The sequence below is a fragment of the Trachurus japonicus genome, chromosome 12, assembly GCF_045865225.1.
Source record: "Trachurus japonicus isolate A0001 chromosome 12, Traja_1.0".
Taxonomy (NCBI): Eukaryota; Metazoa; Chordata; class Actinopteri; order Carangiformes; family Carangidae; genus Trachurus; species Trachurus japonicus.
Window position 1 is genome coordinate 462584 of NC_140918.1, and position 19341 is coordinate 481924.

Sequence of the window (19341 nt, forward strand, 5' to 3'; positions counted from 1 at the left end):
GACCTGTCCAACTAGGGGCCGGGGGGGCCAACCAGGGTCTTAGAGCCTCTACCTTCAGACCTGTCCAACTAGGGGCCGGGGGGCAGGGTCTTAGAGCCTCTACCTTCAGACCTGTCCGACTAGGGGCCGGGGGGCCAACCAGGGTCTTAGAGCCTCTACCTTCAGACCTGTCCAACTAGGGGCCGGGGGGCCAACCAGGGTCTTAGAGCCTCTACCTTCAGACCTGTCCAACTAGGGGCCGGGGGGCAGGGTCTTAGAGCCTCTACCTTCAGACCTGTCCAACTAGGGGCCGGGGGGCAGGGTCTTAGAGCCTCTACCTTCAGACCTGTCCAACTCGGGGCCGGGGGGCCAACCAGGGTCTTAGAGCCTCTACCTTCAGACCTGTCCAACTAGGGGCCGGGGGGCCAACCAGGGTCTTAGGCCTCTACCTTCAGACCTGTCCAACTAGGGGCCGGGGGGGCCAACCAGGGTCTTAGGCCTCTACCTTCAGACCTGTCCAACTCGGGGCCGGGGGGCCAACCAGGGTCTTAGAGCCTCTACCTTCAGACCTGTCCAACTCGGGGCCGGGGGGGCCAACCAGGGTCTTAGAGCCTCTACCTTCAGACCTGTCCAACTAGGGGCCGGGGGGGCCAACCAGGGTCTTAGGCCTCTACCTTCAGACCTGTCCAACTCGGGGCCGGGGGGCCAACCAGGGTCTTAGAGCCTCTACCTTCAGACCTGTCCAACTAGGGGCCGGGGGGGCCAACCAGGGTCTTAGAGCCTCTACCTTCAGACCTGTCCAACTAGGGGCCGGGGGGCCAACCAGGGTCTTAGGCCTCTACCTTCAGACCTGTCCAACTAGGGGCCGGGGGGCCAACCAGGGTCTTAGAGCCTCTACCTTCAGACCTGTCCAACTAGGGGCCGGGGGGGCCAACCAGGGTCTTAGAGCCTCTACCTTCAGACCTGTCCAACTAGGGCCGGGGGGCCAACCAGGGTCTTAGAGCCTCTACCTTCAGACCTGTCCAACTCGGGGCCGGGGGGCAGGGTCTTAGAGCCTCTACCTTCAGACCTGTCCAACTAGGGGCCGGGGGGCAGGGTCTTAGGCCTCTGCCTTCAGACCTGCCCAACTAGGGGCCGGGGGGCCAACCAGGGTCTTAGGCCTCTGCCTTCAGACCTGTCCGACTAGGGGCCGGGGGGGCCAACCAGGGTCTTAGGCCTCTCCCTTCAGACCTGTCCAACTAGGGGCCGGGGGGGCCAACCAGGGTCTTAGGCCTCTACCTTCAGACCTGTCCAACTAGGGGCCGGGGGGCAGGGTCTTAGAGCCTCTACCTTCAGACCTGTCCGACTAGGGGCCGGGGGGGCCAACCAGGGTCTTAGGCCTCTACCTTCAGACCTGTCCAACTAGGGGCCGGGGGGGCCAACCAGGGTCTTAGAGCCTCTACCTTCAGACCTGTCCAACTAGGGGCCGGGGGGCCAACCAGGGTCTTAGAGCCTCTACCTTCAGACCTGTCCAACTAGGGGCCGGGGGGGCCAACCAGGGTCTTAGAGCCTCTACCTTCAGACCTGTCCAACTCGGGGCCGGGGGGGCCAACCAGGGTCTTAGAGCCCAAATTTGTTACTGTCGTAATGCAAAGAGCCACATTATATGGGGGGTTAGGGGTGCATATACCTGAAGATGCATTGCAAACCCAGAGGGGGTGAAAAAGGTGATTAGCTAAACCCCTGTAGGGGGGTCTGGGGGAATCGGGGGCATCGGGGGCACCCACCCCCCCCGAAAATGTTTGTGATTTTAAAATGCCAGTGAAGCATTCTGGTGTACTCTGAGAAGAGTGGGGGGGGTCTACTATGGTCAAGATTTACAAAACTGAAAGGTAGTCTTATGAATAAAAAAAGAAAAGAAAAAAGAACAGAACATTTTAGAAAATGTCCCTTTTTCGGCGGATTTTTGTGCTACTGCAGGTAATTTTGTCAACTTGTAGTATACACATGTTTTGACTATATTAAAATGTGCTTTCTCAACTTCTAAAATTTGGATTTGAGGGGGCAAGACATTTATTTGAGGGGGCGCTGCCCCCTCTTGCCCCTGCATAGAGCCGGCCCTGCTCATAAACCAGCCGCTCCCGGAAATGTATTTCATTTAATTTCTGAGGGAGAGTCTGGCCTCATCCCCATTCTAAGTGGTTGGACTGAAACCCTCAGAAGGCCGAGCCAATCAGCGTCGCCGCTGTGATTGACACACGTTGGCCAATCAGGGACCGACTGGTGCAAAGCCCCGTCACTACACCAACTTGCTGATTGGCTGAATGGGGTTGTCTGTCAACGCTACTACTCCCGCCCAGCTCCCGCCCACCCCAAACGCTGACAGGGGGAATGAGGCCAGACTCTCCCTCAGAAATGAAATGACATGAAATGCATTTCCGCAAGAGGCTGGTTTACGAGGCTAGGGTGGGGCAAGGCCATTTAAGATCTTAAAAACAAACGATAAAATCTTAAAATCAATCCTAAATTTGACAGGAAGCCAGTGTAGTGAGGCCAAAACTGGTGTGATATGGTCCCTTTGTCTTTTTCCTGTTAAAAGACGGGCAGCTGAATTCGGTGGAGGGATGACTGTCCCAGGCCAGCATGTTGACTGACTAGTTTCTCTTGCAAAGTGCTTGAGAAATAATAATAATAATAGTAATAATAATAATAATAAACATGAAGAATTCACCTTTTTTAATCATTTACAGTAATAAGTCCCACTTATATAGATTGTATGTTTGTTTTCCAGACAGTTAGCTACACCCAGTGTTAGTGCCTGTGTATCGGCTGCAGTACCGGGTAGATCCTGTAGGGGGCAGCACCACTGCTCTGGCCGGTCAGCTCCTGTTGTCTTTAGAGCGGAGAAGCAGAGCGCTGTTATGAGCCTCTAGTTAGCTGTTAGCTTCTGTTAGCATCAGCTGTGACAGCAGCTCCAGTCTCACTCTGCTGCTGCTGCTGCTTCATGTCTTCATGTCTTCATGTCTTAGTGTCTCTTCACAGCTTTAAAACACAACATGTGTGTGTTCACCAGCGGCGGGAACAACAACAACAGGAAGTTAAACTCTGTGTTGTGACGGAGCAGTTTGTTGTTTAGCCTGTTAGCCGCTTAGCTTAGCCTAGCCTAGCCTAGCTTAGCCTAGCTCCTTGTAGTTGTTGTGTTTGTGGCTCGGTGAACTAAACAAAACAAACACATGAGTGTGAGTGTGTCCCTGGTCGTGATCCGTCTGGAGCTGGCTGACCAGTCCCCCTGTCCGCGAGGCTTCACCTACTCAGCAGGTGAGTTAATTTACCTTACCGGTAGTCCATCATGACGTCACTGCCTTCACCTGGCTGCAGGACAACGGTCACAACACGTCACAGCAACACGTTAATATAACACATCCACGGTCACAACACGTCGTTTAGAAACGTCACGTCGTTCATTTTTTGTATTTTATTTATTTGCACCATAAAAAAACGACAATTACAAAAAACAGAAATGAAAGAAGAATAGTAAGTGCAGGAGAGGTTAAAAAACCCTACATGGGCTTATAAGAAGCACCTCCCCAAGAAATATACACATTCAGAGGATAAATCAACAACAACAATTATAGGAGAAAGCAACAACAAATAACAACAAAAAAGGAAGCAATACAAGTGCCATTTTATAGCACACACTCAAAGAAGTCAGAAAAATAAAAACATGGGCATGGTTCAACGTTACAGACACACACATTACAACACGACAACACAGATGGAGAGGAAACGAATGGTAGAATTAGAGATACTATACTCACTATTTCAGAGGATTAAAGATGAGGAAACAAAAAAAACAAACAGTGAACACAACTCTCTATTCAACAACATCTTCTTAAACTGAGTTATACTTGTACAACTCTTCAGTTTCATTCATTTTCATGTATGAGTTTATTTCATAGGGACAGTGCACCACTAATCAACAGAGTTAAAAGACAAACTGTCAGTGGGCCAGAGTTAGAGCCAACAAGGCTAGTTCTCCTCCGTTGTCCCTGGACAGATGTTAAAGGCAACCTAAAAGACAAAAAAAGGGGCAACAATTAGGCCTAAGTACTTTCAAAACACAACTTACATAACAATCTAGCTAGTAAAAACTCATAATAACAAGTAAAACAGGTAAGAAGTCTGACATACAGCATAACAATATCAGACATTACAAGACAGGACATAAAATGGCATTAGGCAAGAAAACAAAAGCTAACAAACAAGCAAACAAACAGGAAAAAAAACAAAACAAAAACAGGACATATAATTACAAGCACTTCAAGTTCTTTGCTTTGTGAAGTAGTAGCTAGTAGTTTTACAGCTGCAACAGAAACACACATTTGTTTTAAACTTAGCTTTGTAAATGTCTGTTTACAATCCAGCTTTAATCTGTCATCCTCTTCCTCCAGTAAAACGGTCAGAATACGTCACAACACGTTAATATAACACATCCATGGTCACAGCACATCGTTTAGAAACGTCACGTCGTTTCATTTCAGTTTAGTCCGTTCATGGTTCAACGGTACAGACACACACATCACAACATAACAACACAAATGGAGAGGAAACGTATGGTTTCTGCTGGTTTCTATAGTTATAATTACCTTCACGTAGATACTATACTCACTATTACAGAGGATTAAAGATGATAACAGTGAACACAACTCTCTATTCAACATCTTCTTAAACTGAGTTATACTTGTACAACTCTTCAGTTCTTTGCTTTGTGAAGTAGTAGCTAGTAGTTTTACACCTGCAGCAGAAACACACATTTGTTTTAAACAGGGTATCCACGGGGTCTTGAAAAGTATTAAAAGGTGATAAATCAATTGTGGGAAAATGAAGACCCTTAAAAAGTATTAAAAAGTCTTTTCACAACTTTATAAAGTCTTAAATGTTGGAGGTATTTTTTCTGAATTAGTTGTCCAAGAGTTTGAGTCCTAAAAAAAACATTGTAAAAGTGTGTGAATTTATTCATTTTATTAAAAAACAAAGATGAACCGGTACATAAAGAAGAAAAGAAGATTGTTGTTTTTGTTTTTTTGAGAGTTGAGCAATGTTTTTTTTATAAACTTTGCCTTTGATTTCTTATCCCAGCCTTTTTTGAATTCTGTTGTATCATAGTGGTCTATAGTCTTTATCACAAACTAAAACTGTTCAGTTAAAAGTGTCACTGATGTAAATGGTTACAGCTTGAAGTGGCGGTGAGGTGTTGAAAAATGTTGAGAAGGTCTTGAAAAAGTCTTAAAAAGGTATTAAAATTAACTTCAAGATTCCTGTATAAACCCTGTTAAACCTAGCCTTGTAAATGTATGTTTATAATCCAGCTTTAATCTGTCATCCTCTTCCTCCAGCGTGAACATGTTCTGCAGATGTTCTGCTAATGTCCAATATACCAACTCATGATCCAGATGTAGTTACAGTAGAGAAGTAATCAGAGTATATTACAACAATATAAATATCAAAGTGCTCGAGGTTTAAGAAAGTGTTGATGGTTTTCGTTGTAGATGAGAATAGAGTTTTGGTGCTGGTTCAGTCGAAGGCAGGTTAGTATGAGTTCAGAGTGTGTAGGATCATCCAGATGTTTCACACACACACACACACACACACACACACACACACACACACACTGAAGATAGTTTGAGTTATAGCGCCTATGAGCTTTAAAGCTATCAGTGAGCGATCCGGTTTTTTTGTCTAACTTCCTGTCAGCCGATGGAGTTAGCAGCCCCCATGTTTCAGACCAAACACTCTATAGAAGTGATTGCTGTCGGAAGATACAACTATTTAAGACTTATATTAACACAAACATTCACCTGACTTCTGCTTTAACGCTGCTTCGATGACATGCACCAATTGAGCTGAAAGCCACATCTCATTTGAAGTCAGATTGAACTGTTTATTCAGAAGAATCTTAGGAAAAACCTCCTGTGTTGTAGTTTGACACATGAACGTGAGCTGTCTGTCCATGTGGACATCTGAATCTGATGAAACTACAACAGGATTGTGGTCACCGACGGACTTTGGATATGATTTCTTCACATCTGAGTGTCTCTGTCTCTGTCTCTGTGTCTCTATGTCTCAGTAGTTGCGTTTCCATCCACCTTTTTTTCTTCGCATTTTCAAAAATTGCGAATAAATACTTGGATGGAAACGCCAGAAATTTGAAAAAAGGCAGTAAATGCGCATAAAAGTTTATACGCTTGGAGGGGGGGGATTTGTCAGTGTATCAATTAAAGGAAATGAGAGTTTTTGTGATGGAAACAGATGATGTGAACTGAGGCAGAGTTTGTGGGTGAAGCTGCTGGACTTCACCCAGCGACGCCCCGGTCTCCCAGCTCTCCTCTCTGCTGCACCGCAACACAAACGCTCCGTAACCCATAATCTGTTGTTTATGACGGTTAAGACGACACAAACACACGTGGCAACATCGTTATGTAACGTTATCCACCGCTACATTTATTGATTTTTCACCGGCTTCGTATGTAAACAGATGCACATGGGCGAGAGGAGCGTAACCAGAACAGCGGAAAAGCGAGCGGACTGTCACAGTTCTACTGTCTTTCTGTGTAAATATCTCATGTTACAACATGAAAACCTGCAGCTTATATTCAAGTGCGGCCTATAGCTATGTACAGTATTTTCTTTTAACATTTAGCTGGTGCGGCTACTCAGGTCCGTCTATAGTCCGGAAAGTACGGTAAATTGTCCATGATGTTGAGTGTCAGCTGAGTGTCAACTGTTGGATACATTCATATAGGCTATATATCACATAATGAATGGAAACGGTCATAAATTCACATTTGCTTTTTGCACATTTTCACAAAATCTGCTTTTAAATTCGATACGACTTGGATGGAAACCCAACTTGTGTCTCTATATGTCTCTATGTGTCAATTCAATTCAATTCAATTCAATTGGCTTTATTGGCATGACATACATTGTATATATTGCCAAAGCAAGCGTTTGGAATTAAAGAAAAATAATAATGATCATGACAATTAAGGAAAACAACATTTACAGTATAGTGTTGTCATTACTGAGTAAAGACGTGTAATCATTGTAAATACAATAAACAAAACAACAAACAACAACATTTGTGTCAGCTGGGAGTGTCACTCCCTGTCCCTCAGACACAGAGACTGCTGCTAGTTTATTAGTCTTTGCTTCTTCCCCCAGCAGGATGGGAAGTTTTTCTTCATCTGATAGTTTAAACTTTTGTTATAGATTCAAATTTTAGGAAATATGTTTCTCTAATATTTATATATTTTTCACATTTGGTGAGGAAGTGTAGTTGTGTTTCTGGTTGATTAAAGCAGAAGTCAGGTGAATGTTTGTGTTAATCTAAGTCTTAAATAGTTGTATCTTCCGACAGCAATCACTTCTATAGAGTGTTTGGTCTGAAACACGGGTCTGTCAGTCACTCTGCTCTGCTCTGAGCCCAGGAGAAAACTTTCCTTGTATCCTACAACCTTTATCCAATGAGGAGAGAGAACGGCATAAAGGGGCAGTCCTCTCTGTGTGTGCAGCCAAGGGATGCGCCTGAATGTGGTGACGTAGGGACGAGGACTGTTATGGTGCGTTCAAGGCAACTCGTAACTGGTGTTTTTCCGACCTGTGAAGTGGTACCAGTTCGATCTGGTACGAGTTCACGGGTCAGAAGTTACGAGTGGCCGTTATAGTGACTTTCACAGGTAAAACAGGTCGGAGAAACACGAGTGGGTTGCCTGGAACGCTACAAAGTCGTAAGTTGTGACTTGAAGCTGTAATTTACGGTTTCAAAAGCCTGCCTGGAACGCAGCATTAGCCCAAACCACCGGATCGCTGACTTCTGCTTTAATATAGTGTCTCTCTGTGTCTCTCTGTCTCTCTGTGTCCTGTCTGTCTCTCTGTCTCTCTCTGTCTCTCTGTGTCCTGTCTGTCTCTCTGTGTCTCTGTCTCTCTCTGTCTCTCTGTCTCTCTGTCTCTCTGTGTCCTGTCTGTCTCTCTGTGTCCTGTCTGTCTCTCTGTGTCTCTGTCTCTCTCTGTCTCTCTGTCTCTGTGTCTCTCTGTGTCCTGTCTGTCTCTCTGTGTCCTGTCTGTCTCTCTGTGTCTCTGTCTCTCTCTGTCTCTCTGTCTCTCTGTCTCTCTGTGTCCTGTCTGTCTCTCTGTGTCTCTGTCTCTCTCTGTCTCTCTGTCTCTCTGTCTCTCTGTGTCCTGTCTGTCTCTCTGTGTCCGTGTGTCCTGTCTGTCTCTCTGTGTCCTGTCTGTCCCACAGCGGAGGACATGTCTGAGGACGAGCAGCAGGACCGAGCTCTGGGATTGGCTCGTCTGACTCTGAGCGGGAAGACGGAGCAGGAGAGAGCGTCTGTCCTCCACCAGCACATCGGCAGCAGAGCCATGGGGGACATGGTCATAGAGACATTCCAGCCTGGGACAGGTGAGACAGGTGAGACATGGGGGACATGGTCATAGAGACATTCCAGCCTGGGACAGGTGAGACAGGTGAGACATGGGGGACATGGTCATAGAGACATTCCAGCCGGGGACAGGTGAGACAGGTGAGACAGGTGAGACAGGTGAGACAGGTGAGACACAAGCTGCGTTTCCATTACAGATTTTCGCAAAATAAAAGCGATATTTCTGAAACTTCGAAAAAGTGCAATTGCTATTTGCGGGTGTTTCCATTGAAAGGTATTTCGCGAATGAGCCGTAATGCGTCTTCCGTTTCTATGGTGACGGCACAGCGATCTCAGCTGCCGACAGCTGTTGCTGTTATTGTTATTAACAAAGACAAAAACAGCGCTTGATTGCTGAAAGGCAAAGCCCGTGTGGCGCTGCAGCGGCCACAAATAAGGACGCACTCACACGGGCCAGTTGTACCGTGCTGAAGCTCTAATGCCCCCTCCCCTGTCCCCCGCTGGCCCCTCACACCACCTCCAACCCAAGCTGCTCAGCACGGTCGCCTCCGTTGATATAGAGGGATTAATTGTTTACCAACACGGCGGGTGTGCGCTTTAACCTGACTGCAGAAAGAACGGAGCCTTTTAACACCAGCGGGGATGAGGCGCTGACAACAATATAGGTGGTTGTGTCCACACACCCGTACTGGTTTATGTGACTTAAGGTGACATGTCGGCGCAGGAGGGAGTGGGAGCGTGGATGCGAGCCAGTCTCCTTCAACCATGCACGGAAAAGGGGAACGATAGGAAAGGGTTTTCTAATTTATTGAGAAACAATGCCCAGGTCAGCAATGCATGACAATAAACATGTGGTTCATTTGTCCCCTCAAGTTACATAAACCAACACAGCGTGGACACACACAACTCCGCTGACGCCGTTGACGTGTAGAAAAGCGGAAAAAGTGTTTCCATTACACTTTTGCGATACACTTTTGTATCGATACGTCTCAAAAACCACCTCATGAGAGTGCAAAAACTTTTTTGCGATATTTGTGAGTTTTTTCGAAATGTAGGTGTTTCCATTACCACTTTTTAATTTCGATATTTGGGTTTTGCGCATTTCAAGGGGGTAATGGAAACGCACCTACTGTCCTGTCTCCTAAATCTGCCTTCACACCGGACCTTTAGTTTTTCTCTCTGGCGACCAGTTTACATGTTAAGTCGATGCAAACGAGCGATTGAACGTTTAATCACTCAGGTGAAAACTCGCTGGGGCTCGGAGCGATGGAGCGACGGAGCAATTTTTTTGGAGCGATACGAGCGATAGCGTCAAAAATAAAAGGTCCGGTGTGAACGCAGCTTAACACAACCATCATCAGTCCAGCTCTAAAGCTGCGTTCACACCGGACCTTTTATTTTTGTCGCTATCGCTTGTATCGCTCCGAAAAAATCGCTCCGTGGCTCAGCTGCAGTCGCTCGTCGGTTTGGCACAGAGCCACAGACTCACATTTTGGCTTTAAAGCCAAAATATATATATATATATATACAGTATATATATATATATATATATATATACAGTACAGGCCAAAAGTCTGGACACACTCAATGCATTTCCTTTATTTTCATGACTATTTACATTGTAGATTCTCAGTGAAATTCCACTAATGAACCTGACAAGGCAACACCACCTGTGAAGTGAAAACCATGTTCAGGTCAGGTTCACCTCTTGAAGCTCATCAAGAGAAGCCAAGAGTGTGCAAAGCAGTAATCAGAGCAAAGGGGTGGGGGCTACTCTGAAGAAACTAGAACTGGTGGGGGCAGAGATAGAGGAGGAGGAGGAGGAAGAAGGAGAGGAAGAAGAAAAGAAGAAAGAGAAGACAAAGAAGAAAAGACGTGTTTTCAGTTATTTCACACTTTTTTGTTAAAGGGACAACGAGGAGTTTTGGAAAAGCGAAGCGTTTTCACACTACATTTATGAGTCTCCGCGCGCACCGTACATTTCTTTGACCGGGCGCAAGACAGACTCATGTTTTCATTCATCAATAATTAAAGTCAGAGGTTCATAGAGGTTCACATACCGTCGTAGTTCCCACCATAAACGGCGATGCGGCTGCGTTATTCTCATGATTCGCAACGAAGGAAACGCTGGTCGGCTCGCCCAGCATTTCCGCCACCACTAATAATAACAAAATAACCATAGAGACAGAACGATATATTTATCGAAAATGGGCCCATTAACAAGTGGTAACGGAGATTCATCCACATTAACGTGAGACTTTTTTATAACCGAATAGAAACTCCTCGTTGTCCCTTTAATTCCACATGTGTTCATTCATAGTTTTGGTGCCTTCAGTGAGAATAAAGGAAACACATTGAATGAGAAGGTGTGTCCAAACTGTTGGCCTGTACTGTATATATATTAGGGCTGTCAGAGTTAACGCGTTAATCGCGATGAGATTAATTAAAAAAATTAACGAGATTAAATGTTTTAATCGCGGTTAATCGCAGCCCATTTTGTCCTCTGTCTGCTGGACTGGAGGACTGGAGTGTGGGACCTCCAGTCCAGTAGGTGGCGGTAAGCCACCTTCAAGTTGGTTGCTACACAAATATACACAGTCTAACATATATCCACAGCTCCATCCATTCATTTTTGGACGGCTTTGTTGTAAACAAATGCACATGGCCAGGCAGAGGCGTAGCAAAGTAAAGGGCAATTTCCACTGGATGCAATTTGTTTCAATTCTGTGTGAGTTTCATGCATCATGTGTTATGATTAGGTAGGCCTGCTAGGTCTGGTCTAAAAGTTGTTTGTCTAGAGATTATAACACTTTGGAGTGTTGAAAGTCCAAAGCGCCATATATAATATTTTTAATAGAGATTAATCGCAAGTTAACTATGGAAAAAATGCGATTAATCGCGATTAGAAAAATTAATCGTTTGACAGCCCTAATATATATATATATATATATATATATATATATACATACATACACAAACACCATCACCTATGTTTTTAGACTCAGGAAGGGTAACCACCAGTGTTTAAAGGCAGCAGTGGTTTGTATGAGTGTCAGCGGCCATGAGCTCCAGATGTGAACATGAGCTTCTCCTGCAGATAAAGGAGGAGGTGAGGAGTCGACGGAGCAGAGCTCTGATGTTCAGGCTGCACAGACCGACCCAGAAGCAGACCCAGAACCAGAACCAGAAGCAGACCCAGACCCAGACCCAGAGAGCCCCGAGGCCTCAGACGGCTCAGCGGCCACAGGTTCGACTCCAGACTCTCCCTCCAAGCAGCTGCCAGACCAGATCTCCTTCTTCAGCGGGAACCCGTCGGTGGAGATCGTCTACGGCATCATGCACCTCTACAAGACCAAGTCAGTCTCATCTGGCCTCTCACATCCACGTGGTTACATACAGACACGGGTTTATTTCTGTCCTTCAGTACCTTCAATAATGTGATATTAATAGAGCTGCAACAATTAATCAATTAAACGAACAATAATCGATTATTAAAGCAGATATCAGGGGCACGGCCGTTTCGGCTAATGCTGTGTTCAAGGCAGGCTTTTGAAACCGTAAGTTACAGCTTCAAGTCACAACTACGACTTGGTAGCGTTCCAGGTAACCCGTAGCTCGTGTTTTTACCGTCCTGTTGTCTGTGAAAGTTCCCTATAACGGCCACTCGTAACTTCCGACCCGTGAACTCGTACCAGATCGAACTGGTATGACTTCACAGGAAGGAAAAACACAAGCTACGGGTTACCTGGAACGCACCATGAGTTAGCAGCCCCCGCCCTTGTCAGGCATCAATTGGTCCTCGTGCTACGTCACCACATTCACGCGCATCCCTTGGCTGCACACACAGCCCTTCATGCCGTTCTCTCCCCTCATTGGATAACACTTGTATCCCACAAGGAAAATTTTCTCCTCGGGTTACAGCAGAGCAGAGTGACGGAGAGACTCGTGTTTAGGCTGAAATACTTCATGTAAGTGATTGCTGACGGAAAATAGGACTATTTAGGACTTATATTAACAAAAACATTCCACTGATATCTGCTTTAAATGAAGCAGCTCACGGCTCTGCTCCGCCGTTCTAAAAACAGCTTGCACCGACAATTAAAGGTAACGAACCTACTGCTATGACTATAGGGATTATGGCAATGGGCCAATTTGACAAAAATGTTGAACTATCCCTTAAAATATACTATCCCAAAAACTTTCAACATTTACTGTCTGAAATGACCTTATTTCTTGTATTTGACCACGTGTACACATTAATTCTAAAAAGGTTTTACACAAACACAATTCCATTCAAACTGAAAACTTCCTATTTTACAATTTGAAACATGTTCAATCATAATTCATTAAAGGGACAATGAGGAGTTTCTATTTGGTTATAAAAAAGTCTGATATTAATGTGGATGAATCTCCGTTACCACTTGTTAATGGTCCATTTTAGATAAATCTATGGTTTTGTCTCTATGGTTATTTTGTTATTATTAGTGGTGGTGGAAATGCTGGGCGAGCCGACCAGCGTTTCTTTACTTTAGGTTTCGTGGCGAGTCATGAGAATAACGCCGCCGTATGAATCTCCGTTTATGGTGGGAACTACGACGGTATGTGATCGTCTTCCAACCTCTGACTTTAATTCTTGATGAATGAAAACATGAGTCTGTCTTGACCCGGTCAAAGAATTTCACGGTGCGGAGGCTCATAAATGTAGTGAGGAAACACTTCACTTTAACAAAACTCCTGGTTGTCCCTTTAAATTCTAAGAGAAACTGTTTTAACTTTAACTTCTTTATTACTTATGAACAGAACCGTGTTAAACCTCCTTCCTCTCTGTCTTGTTGTCTTGTTGTGTTGTTGTTGTTGTTGTTGCTGCAGTAAGATGACCTCCCTGACCGAAGACGTGCGGCGCAGCGCCATGGTCTGCATCCTGACGGTCCCCGCCACCATGACCAGCCACGACCTCATGAAGCTGCTGGCGCCGTTCAACGACGTCATGGAGCACATGAAGATCATCAGAGACTCCACCCCCAACCAGTACATGGTGCTCATCAAGTTCTGTTCCCAGGTCAGTTATACAGCCCAACCAGTACATGGTGCTCATCAAGTTCTGTTCCCAGGTCAGTTATACAGCCCAACCAGTACATGGTGCTCATCAAGTTCTGTTCCCAGGTCAGTTATACAGCCCAACCAGTACATGGTGCTCATCAAGTTCTGTTCCCAGGTCAGTTATACAGCCCAACCAGTACATGGTGCTGATCAAGTTCTGTTCCCAGGTCAGTTATACAGCCCAACCAGTACATGGTGCTCATCAAGTTCTGTTCCCAGGTCAGTTATACAGCCCAACCAGTACATGGTGCTGATCAAGTTCTGTTCCCAGGTCAGTTATACAGCCCAACCAGTACATGGTGCTCATCAAGTTCTGTTCCCAGGTCAGTTATTCTGGACCAGGAGCTACTTTACTTTACTTTACTTAATTTGTGTATTTAGTCGAGACAGAGTGCATATTAATGGACAGTGAGTGCAGTACTACTCACTGTAAATACACCGCATTTAGCACTAATGCTAAATTACATCCGTAGTCCCCAAAACAATACAACAAGTAACATAAAAAGACAGAGGACCGTTAGATAACAGGATAAGTACATTTACATAATTGCAGGAGGATTGGACATGATTCGTTGAATTATAAGAAAATATAATCTAATGCAGTTGCGATTGACATGATTCATTGAAATCTAAAAATATATGTATCTATACAGTTGCGTTAGACATGATTAATTGAATTATAAAACATGAGAGAGTTACAATAAAACATTTCAAAATGCATGTGCAACTCGGTTAAATAAAAGTCTGTTGGTCCAGTCATATATTTTGTCATTGTAGTTTTCTTAAAATCTCGTCTCGTCTCGTGAGCTGACTGTATCGTCACACCCCTAAAATATATATGGACATATAAAAACATGTAAATGAGCCGGATTATAGCAGCTAGTGCTAATTTCCATCCGGAGTCCCAAAACATAAAAACAGTACAGTGACAGAACAACATAGTATTATAAACGACATAACAATGCAGACAACAAGGACATAACGCAACGACTATAACGAAATAAAACATTGACATTTTGACAACTCTTCCATGGGTAGTGGGACCTAAAGAGTTTCTGAGAGATAAAGTGCTAAAGTTTTGTCGGACTTCATTCAATCAACGCACTTTAAAATACAGAGGACCATCCTTATGGAATAATCTACCTACATCACTACTTGTTCAAAAAACATCTGAAAAAAACATTTTTTAGTTAAGATTTGTAACATTTCTGGATCTGTCAATTTGCACCTTTAATTTACTTTTTTTTTTCTTCTCATTACGTGAATTGTTTTTTGTTTTTTTTAATTCAGTATCTTTCATTTTTCTATGTTTATTTGTCTTTCTTTCTTTTCATTTTCATTTTTCTATATTAATTTGTCTTTCTTTCTTTTCTGTTTCTTATGTTGTGAATTTCTGTATTATCTTTTTACTCTGAAGACCACCGCTGTTGTTGTTGTTGTTGTTATATATTTTTATCAGCCTTTTTTGGCTTCTACCTCTCCTGTACAATGTTTAATTTGACTATTTTCATTGTTTATGCAGGTTATATAATGTGCAAATAAAAACTAAACTAAACTAAGTGCAAAAGTGCAGCAGTGTATGGGTACCAAGTTGTACTGCACGGTGCTCTAAAGTGCACAACAGTTCAAAGTGCCAGATTGTGTTGCACGATGCCCGTACACAGTTGCACAAGCAGATAAAACCTGTCATATGTCATATTTCATATTTCATATTTGATTCAGTCTGTGCTGCTGTTTGTGCTGCAGGCGGACGCCGACAGCTTCTACACGGCCTGTAACGGCCGACAGTTCAACTCCATAGAGGAAGCAGTCTGTCAGCTGGTTTATGTGGAGAGAGCCGAGGTCATCAAGTCTGACGAGGTAAACACACACACACACACACACACACACTGCTGCTGCTGCTGCTGCTTATACAGGTGTGTGTCTTAAAGGGATAGTTCACCCAAAATTCAAATTTCAGAGTCCTCCGTGGCTTCTCTGAGTTACAGGGGGTCTCGGCGTAGCAGTGCATGTCCATATGACGGTTGCTAATGGATACCAACTGTCTTCATAACAAAAAGACACACCAAAAAACATCCAGATACCTCCATGCTGCTCGTATGTAATGTCCGTCTTGTATTGAAGCCCCGACATGAGAAATTGTTCCGAAAAAAATGAGATAAGTCTATATTTTAAGCTTGTTTGTAGCGGAAGCTTCTCGAAGCTCCTCTTCCTGGTCCGTCCAAATCTCGCGTGATTCGCAGTAACCGCACTGACGCCGGCGCAAATCACGCGAGATTTGGACGGACCAGGAAGAGGAGCTTCGAGAAGCTTCCGCTACAAACAAGCTTAAAATATAGACTTATTTAATTTTTTTCGGGACAATTACGCAATTTGGGGCTTCAGCACAAGACGGACATTACATACGAGCAGCATGGAGGTATTTGGATGTTTTTTTGTGTGTGTTTTTTTACGAAGAGCTCTGGTGTCCCTTTACAACCGTTATATGGACATGCACTGCTATGCCGAGACCCCCTGTAACTCAGAGAAGGGACGGAGGAATCTGAAGCTTCTTCCAGCCCTTAGTCCACATGAGGGGGAGGAGATAATGAGCGAAATATCATTCTAGGGTGAACTATCCCTTTAAGACAGTTGATGTTTAGTTTTATGTGTCGCCTCGACAAATCAGAGAATCACATAATTGAGGCTCTAGTCAGCCCATTGACAGCTACCGATTCACTTCTAGGCTACGGTGGCATTGGTGCAATAGTCTGTATATTTTATGAAATGTATTTTTGTACTTTCTTTTTATTTTTGTACTATTTATTATTGTTTGATTGTGATATGGACCTGTGTCTGAAATAAAGTTTATATCAGGGTTCCTACGCAAGTATGGAAAGTATGGAAAAGAATGGAATTTTATTTTATACATTTCCAGGTCTGCAAAAGTATGGAAAATGGAAACTATTGTATGGAAATATATTTATTTTATTTATCTTATCTTGGTTTGGTCTCATCTGAAGTGATTTGGGTTAATTATTTTGTATGCGCTATTGTACCTAGCTACAATCTCCTGGAAATCATTTGGTTGCATAATGGCATACTCATTCAGAATAATGACAAGAAATGAGAAATTGCATGCTTTTTTTATATTATGCACGTCTATTTACTTAAATATCACAAATTATTAGATTTTTTTTACCGAGAAGTCTGGAAATTAGGGTCTGGAAAAAGTATGGAATTTGGGATTTTCAAATGTGTAGGAACCCTGTTATATATATAATGAGGGAAATTTGAATTTTGGGTGAACTATCCCTTTAAAGCTGCCCCCCCCCCCCCACAGGGAGCCAGCCTTCCTGTGATGGAGCTGACTGAACTCCCTAAATGCACCGTGTGTCTGGAGCGGATGGACGAGTCGGTCAACGGCATCCTCACCACGCTGTGCAACCACAGCTTCCACAGCCAGTGTCTGCAGCGCTGGGAGGACGCCTCGTCAGTAGCACACACACACACACACACACACACACACACACACACACACACACACACACACACACACACACACACACACACACACACACACACACACTCACACACACACACACACACACACACACACACACACACACACACACTCTCACACACACACACACACACACACACACACACACACACACACACACACACACACACTCTCACACACACACACACACACTCACACACACACACACACACAGTCTTACATTTACACAACTTTCTAAATAAAAGCTCGAATAGAAATAAGAATTCTCTATAATAAACTAAAGCAGGTAAAACCACTCACCTGTCAATCAGGTCAACTCTTATATAACAAGTAATAAAAGTCATAAATCAAAACTTTTTAAGCTCTTACAATAATAATTTAACCAGAAACATGCTGTATACAGGTAGAAATGGGTGGAATGGACCTTAAACAAGACTCTAGACGACGATACTGGACTGGAATAATAATTGATGGATGCACTAATCTGCAGAATAATGTTCAATCCCCAGGCAGCTTTCTGTTTAGTTTGTTAGCAATAATTTGTCAATAAAAATTTAAGTGACAGAAAAAGCATCAAGTGCATCTCAATGAATTAGAATATCATGTAACAAAGTGTATGTCAGTAATTCAAATTTACACCCCGTCCTGACATTTGGCGGCGGTGTCCCGCCCCTAAACGCTTCTTATTGGTTGAAAAGTCCACGCTGCTTCCTGTTGACAAGCTAGTTATCAGAGAGAGGAGAATATGAGAGGCATAAAATTAAAAAAACACTCAAAGATGTGAAAAACGGCAACCAGGAATCTCAGAATAGCGCCGCAAGTTTGTGTAGCTACGTCCCTCGATAATTTGATTGGTTTGGATTCTAAACCAATAGAATATACTCGCAACAAAATCGTCACGCTGCAGATCAGGACACCTTCGCGCAAGTTTTCTTTGCCGTTTAGCTCACTGGCTGTATGTCAGGACGAGGTGTAAGAGAGGGAAACTAACACATTATATAGATCCACCATTACACAAAGAATGAAACATTTCATTGCTTTATTTAATTTCTTGTTTTTGTAATGATTATGTTTTCACATTTAATGAAGAACTAAATCTCAGAACATGTGAATGTTCCAGAAGACCAATGAAGTGATGTGTTGTGTTGCAGGTGTCCCGTGTGCAGGTACTGTCAGACCCCCGAGCCGGTGGAGGAGAACAAGTGCTTCGAGTGTGGAGTTCAGGAGGTAACTGACCTCTGTCTATCTATCTATCTATCTATCTATCTATCTATCTATCTATCTATCTATCTATCTATCTATCTATCTATCTATCTATCTATCTATCTGTCTATCTATCTGTCTATCTGTCTATCTGTCTATCTGTCTATCTATCTATCTATCTATCTATCTATCTATCTATCTATCTATCTATCTATCTATCTATCTATCTATCTATCTATCTATCTATCTATCTGTCTATCTGTCTATCTGTCTATCTGTCTATCTATCTATCTATCTATCTATCTATCTATCTATCTATCTATCTATCTAATTTAATTCAGTTTATTTGATAGGGACAATGCAGGTTAACATAGTGACACCTCCACTCGTTACAAACAAGTCAATGTGACTGATGTTCTGCAGATTATAGCTGATGCTAGTTTCCAACTCCCGTCCCTAGTTCGGCTTTTAGTAAAGGCTGTCTGTCTGTCTGTCTGTCTGTCTGTCTGTCTGTCTGTCTGTCTGTCTGTCTGTCTGTCTCTAACCTGTCTCTCTCTCTGCCCCCCCCCCCCCCCCATAGAACCTGTGGATCTGTCTGTCTCTAACCTGTCTCTCTCTCTGCCCCCCCCCCCCCTGTAGAACCTGTGGATCTGTCTGATCTGCGGCCACATCGGCTGCGGTCGCTACGTGAGTCGTCACGCCTACAAACACTTTGAGGAGACGCAGCACACGTACGCCATGCAGCTGACCAACCACCGCGTCTGGGACTACGCCGGAGGTACCACCCCTTATATTTATATATATATATATATATATATATACGCCGGAGGTACCACCCCCCTGTTTATCACGCACTCAGGGTTTATATTTATATATAGTGGAGTTGAGGGGGGATGAGGGAGGATGGCATCCCCCCTGAAATAAAAACAATCAAAATCATCCCCCCTGAAATAAAAACAATCAAAATCATCCCCCCTGAAATAAAAACAATCAAAATCATCCCCCCTGAAATAAAAACAATCAAAATCATCCCCCCTGAAATAAAAACAATCAAAATCATCCCCCCTGAAAAAATGCCACCCCCCCTCTCCATCCGTCCCCTTTTTACATTAAATGTTGGACATTTAACTTGTAATC

At 43.8% G+C, this 19341-nt stretch overlaps 1 protein-coding gene across 3 annotated transcripts in view; it reads left to right on the forward strand.

Annotated features, from left to right (window-relative positions):
* The first annotated feature begins 2918 nt into the window (after window positions 1-2918).
* brap (BRCA1 associated protein) overlaps window positions 2919-19341 on the forward strand; it is a 30668-nt gene continuing 14245 nt past the window's right edge. The window contains exons 1-8 of one of the 3 annotated variants that reach the window (XM_085792504.1): window positions 2919-3276; window positions 8258-8428; window positions 11497-11755; window positions 13269-13458; window positions 15246-15359; window positions 16822-16970; window positions 18153-18228; window positions 18844-18982. In XM_085792504.1, the coding sequence (XP_085648630.1) occupies window positions 3192-3276; window positions 8258-8428; window positions 11497-11755; window positions 13269-13458; window positions 15246-15359; window positions 16822-16970; window positions 18153-18228; window positions 18844-18982 (1183 nt within the window). In that variant the 5' untranslated portion in view covers window positions 2919-3191. The remainder of the gene's footprint in view (window positions 3277-8257; window positions 8429-11496; window positions 11756-13268; window positions 13459-15245; window positions 15360-16821; window positions 16971-18152; window positions 18229-18843; window positions 18983-19341) is intronic. The other 2 variants (XM_085792505.1, XM_085792506.1) reach the window with 2 other exon arrangements.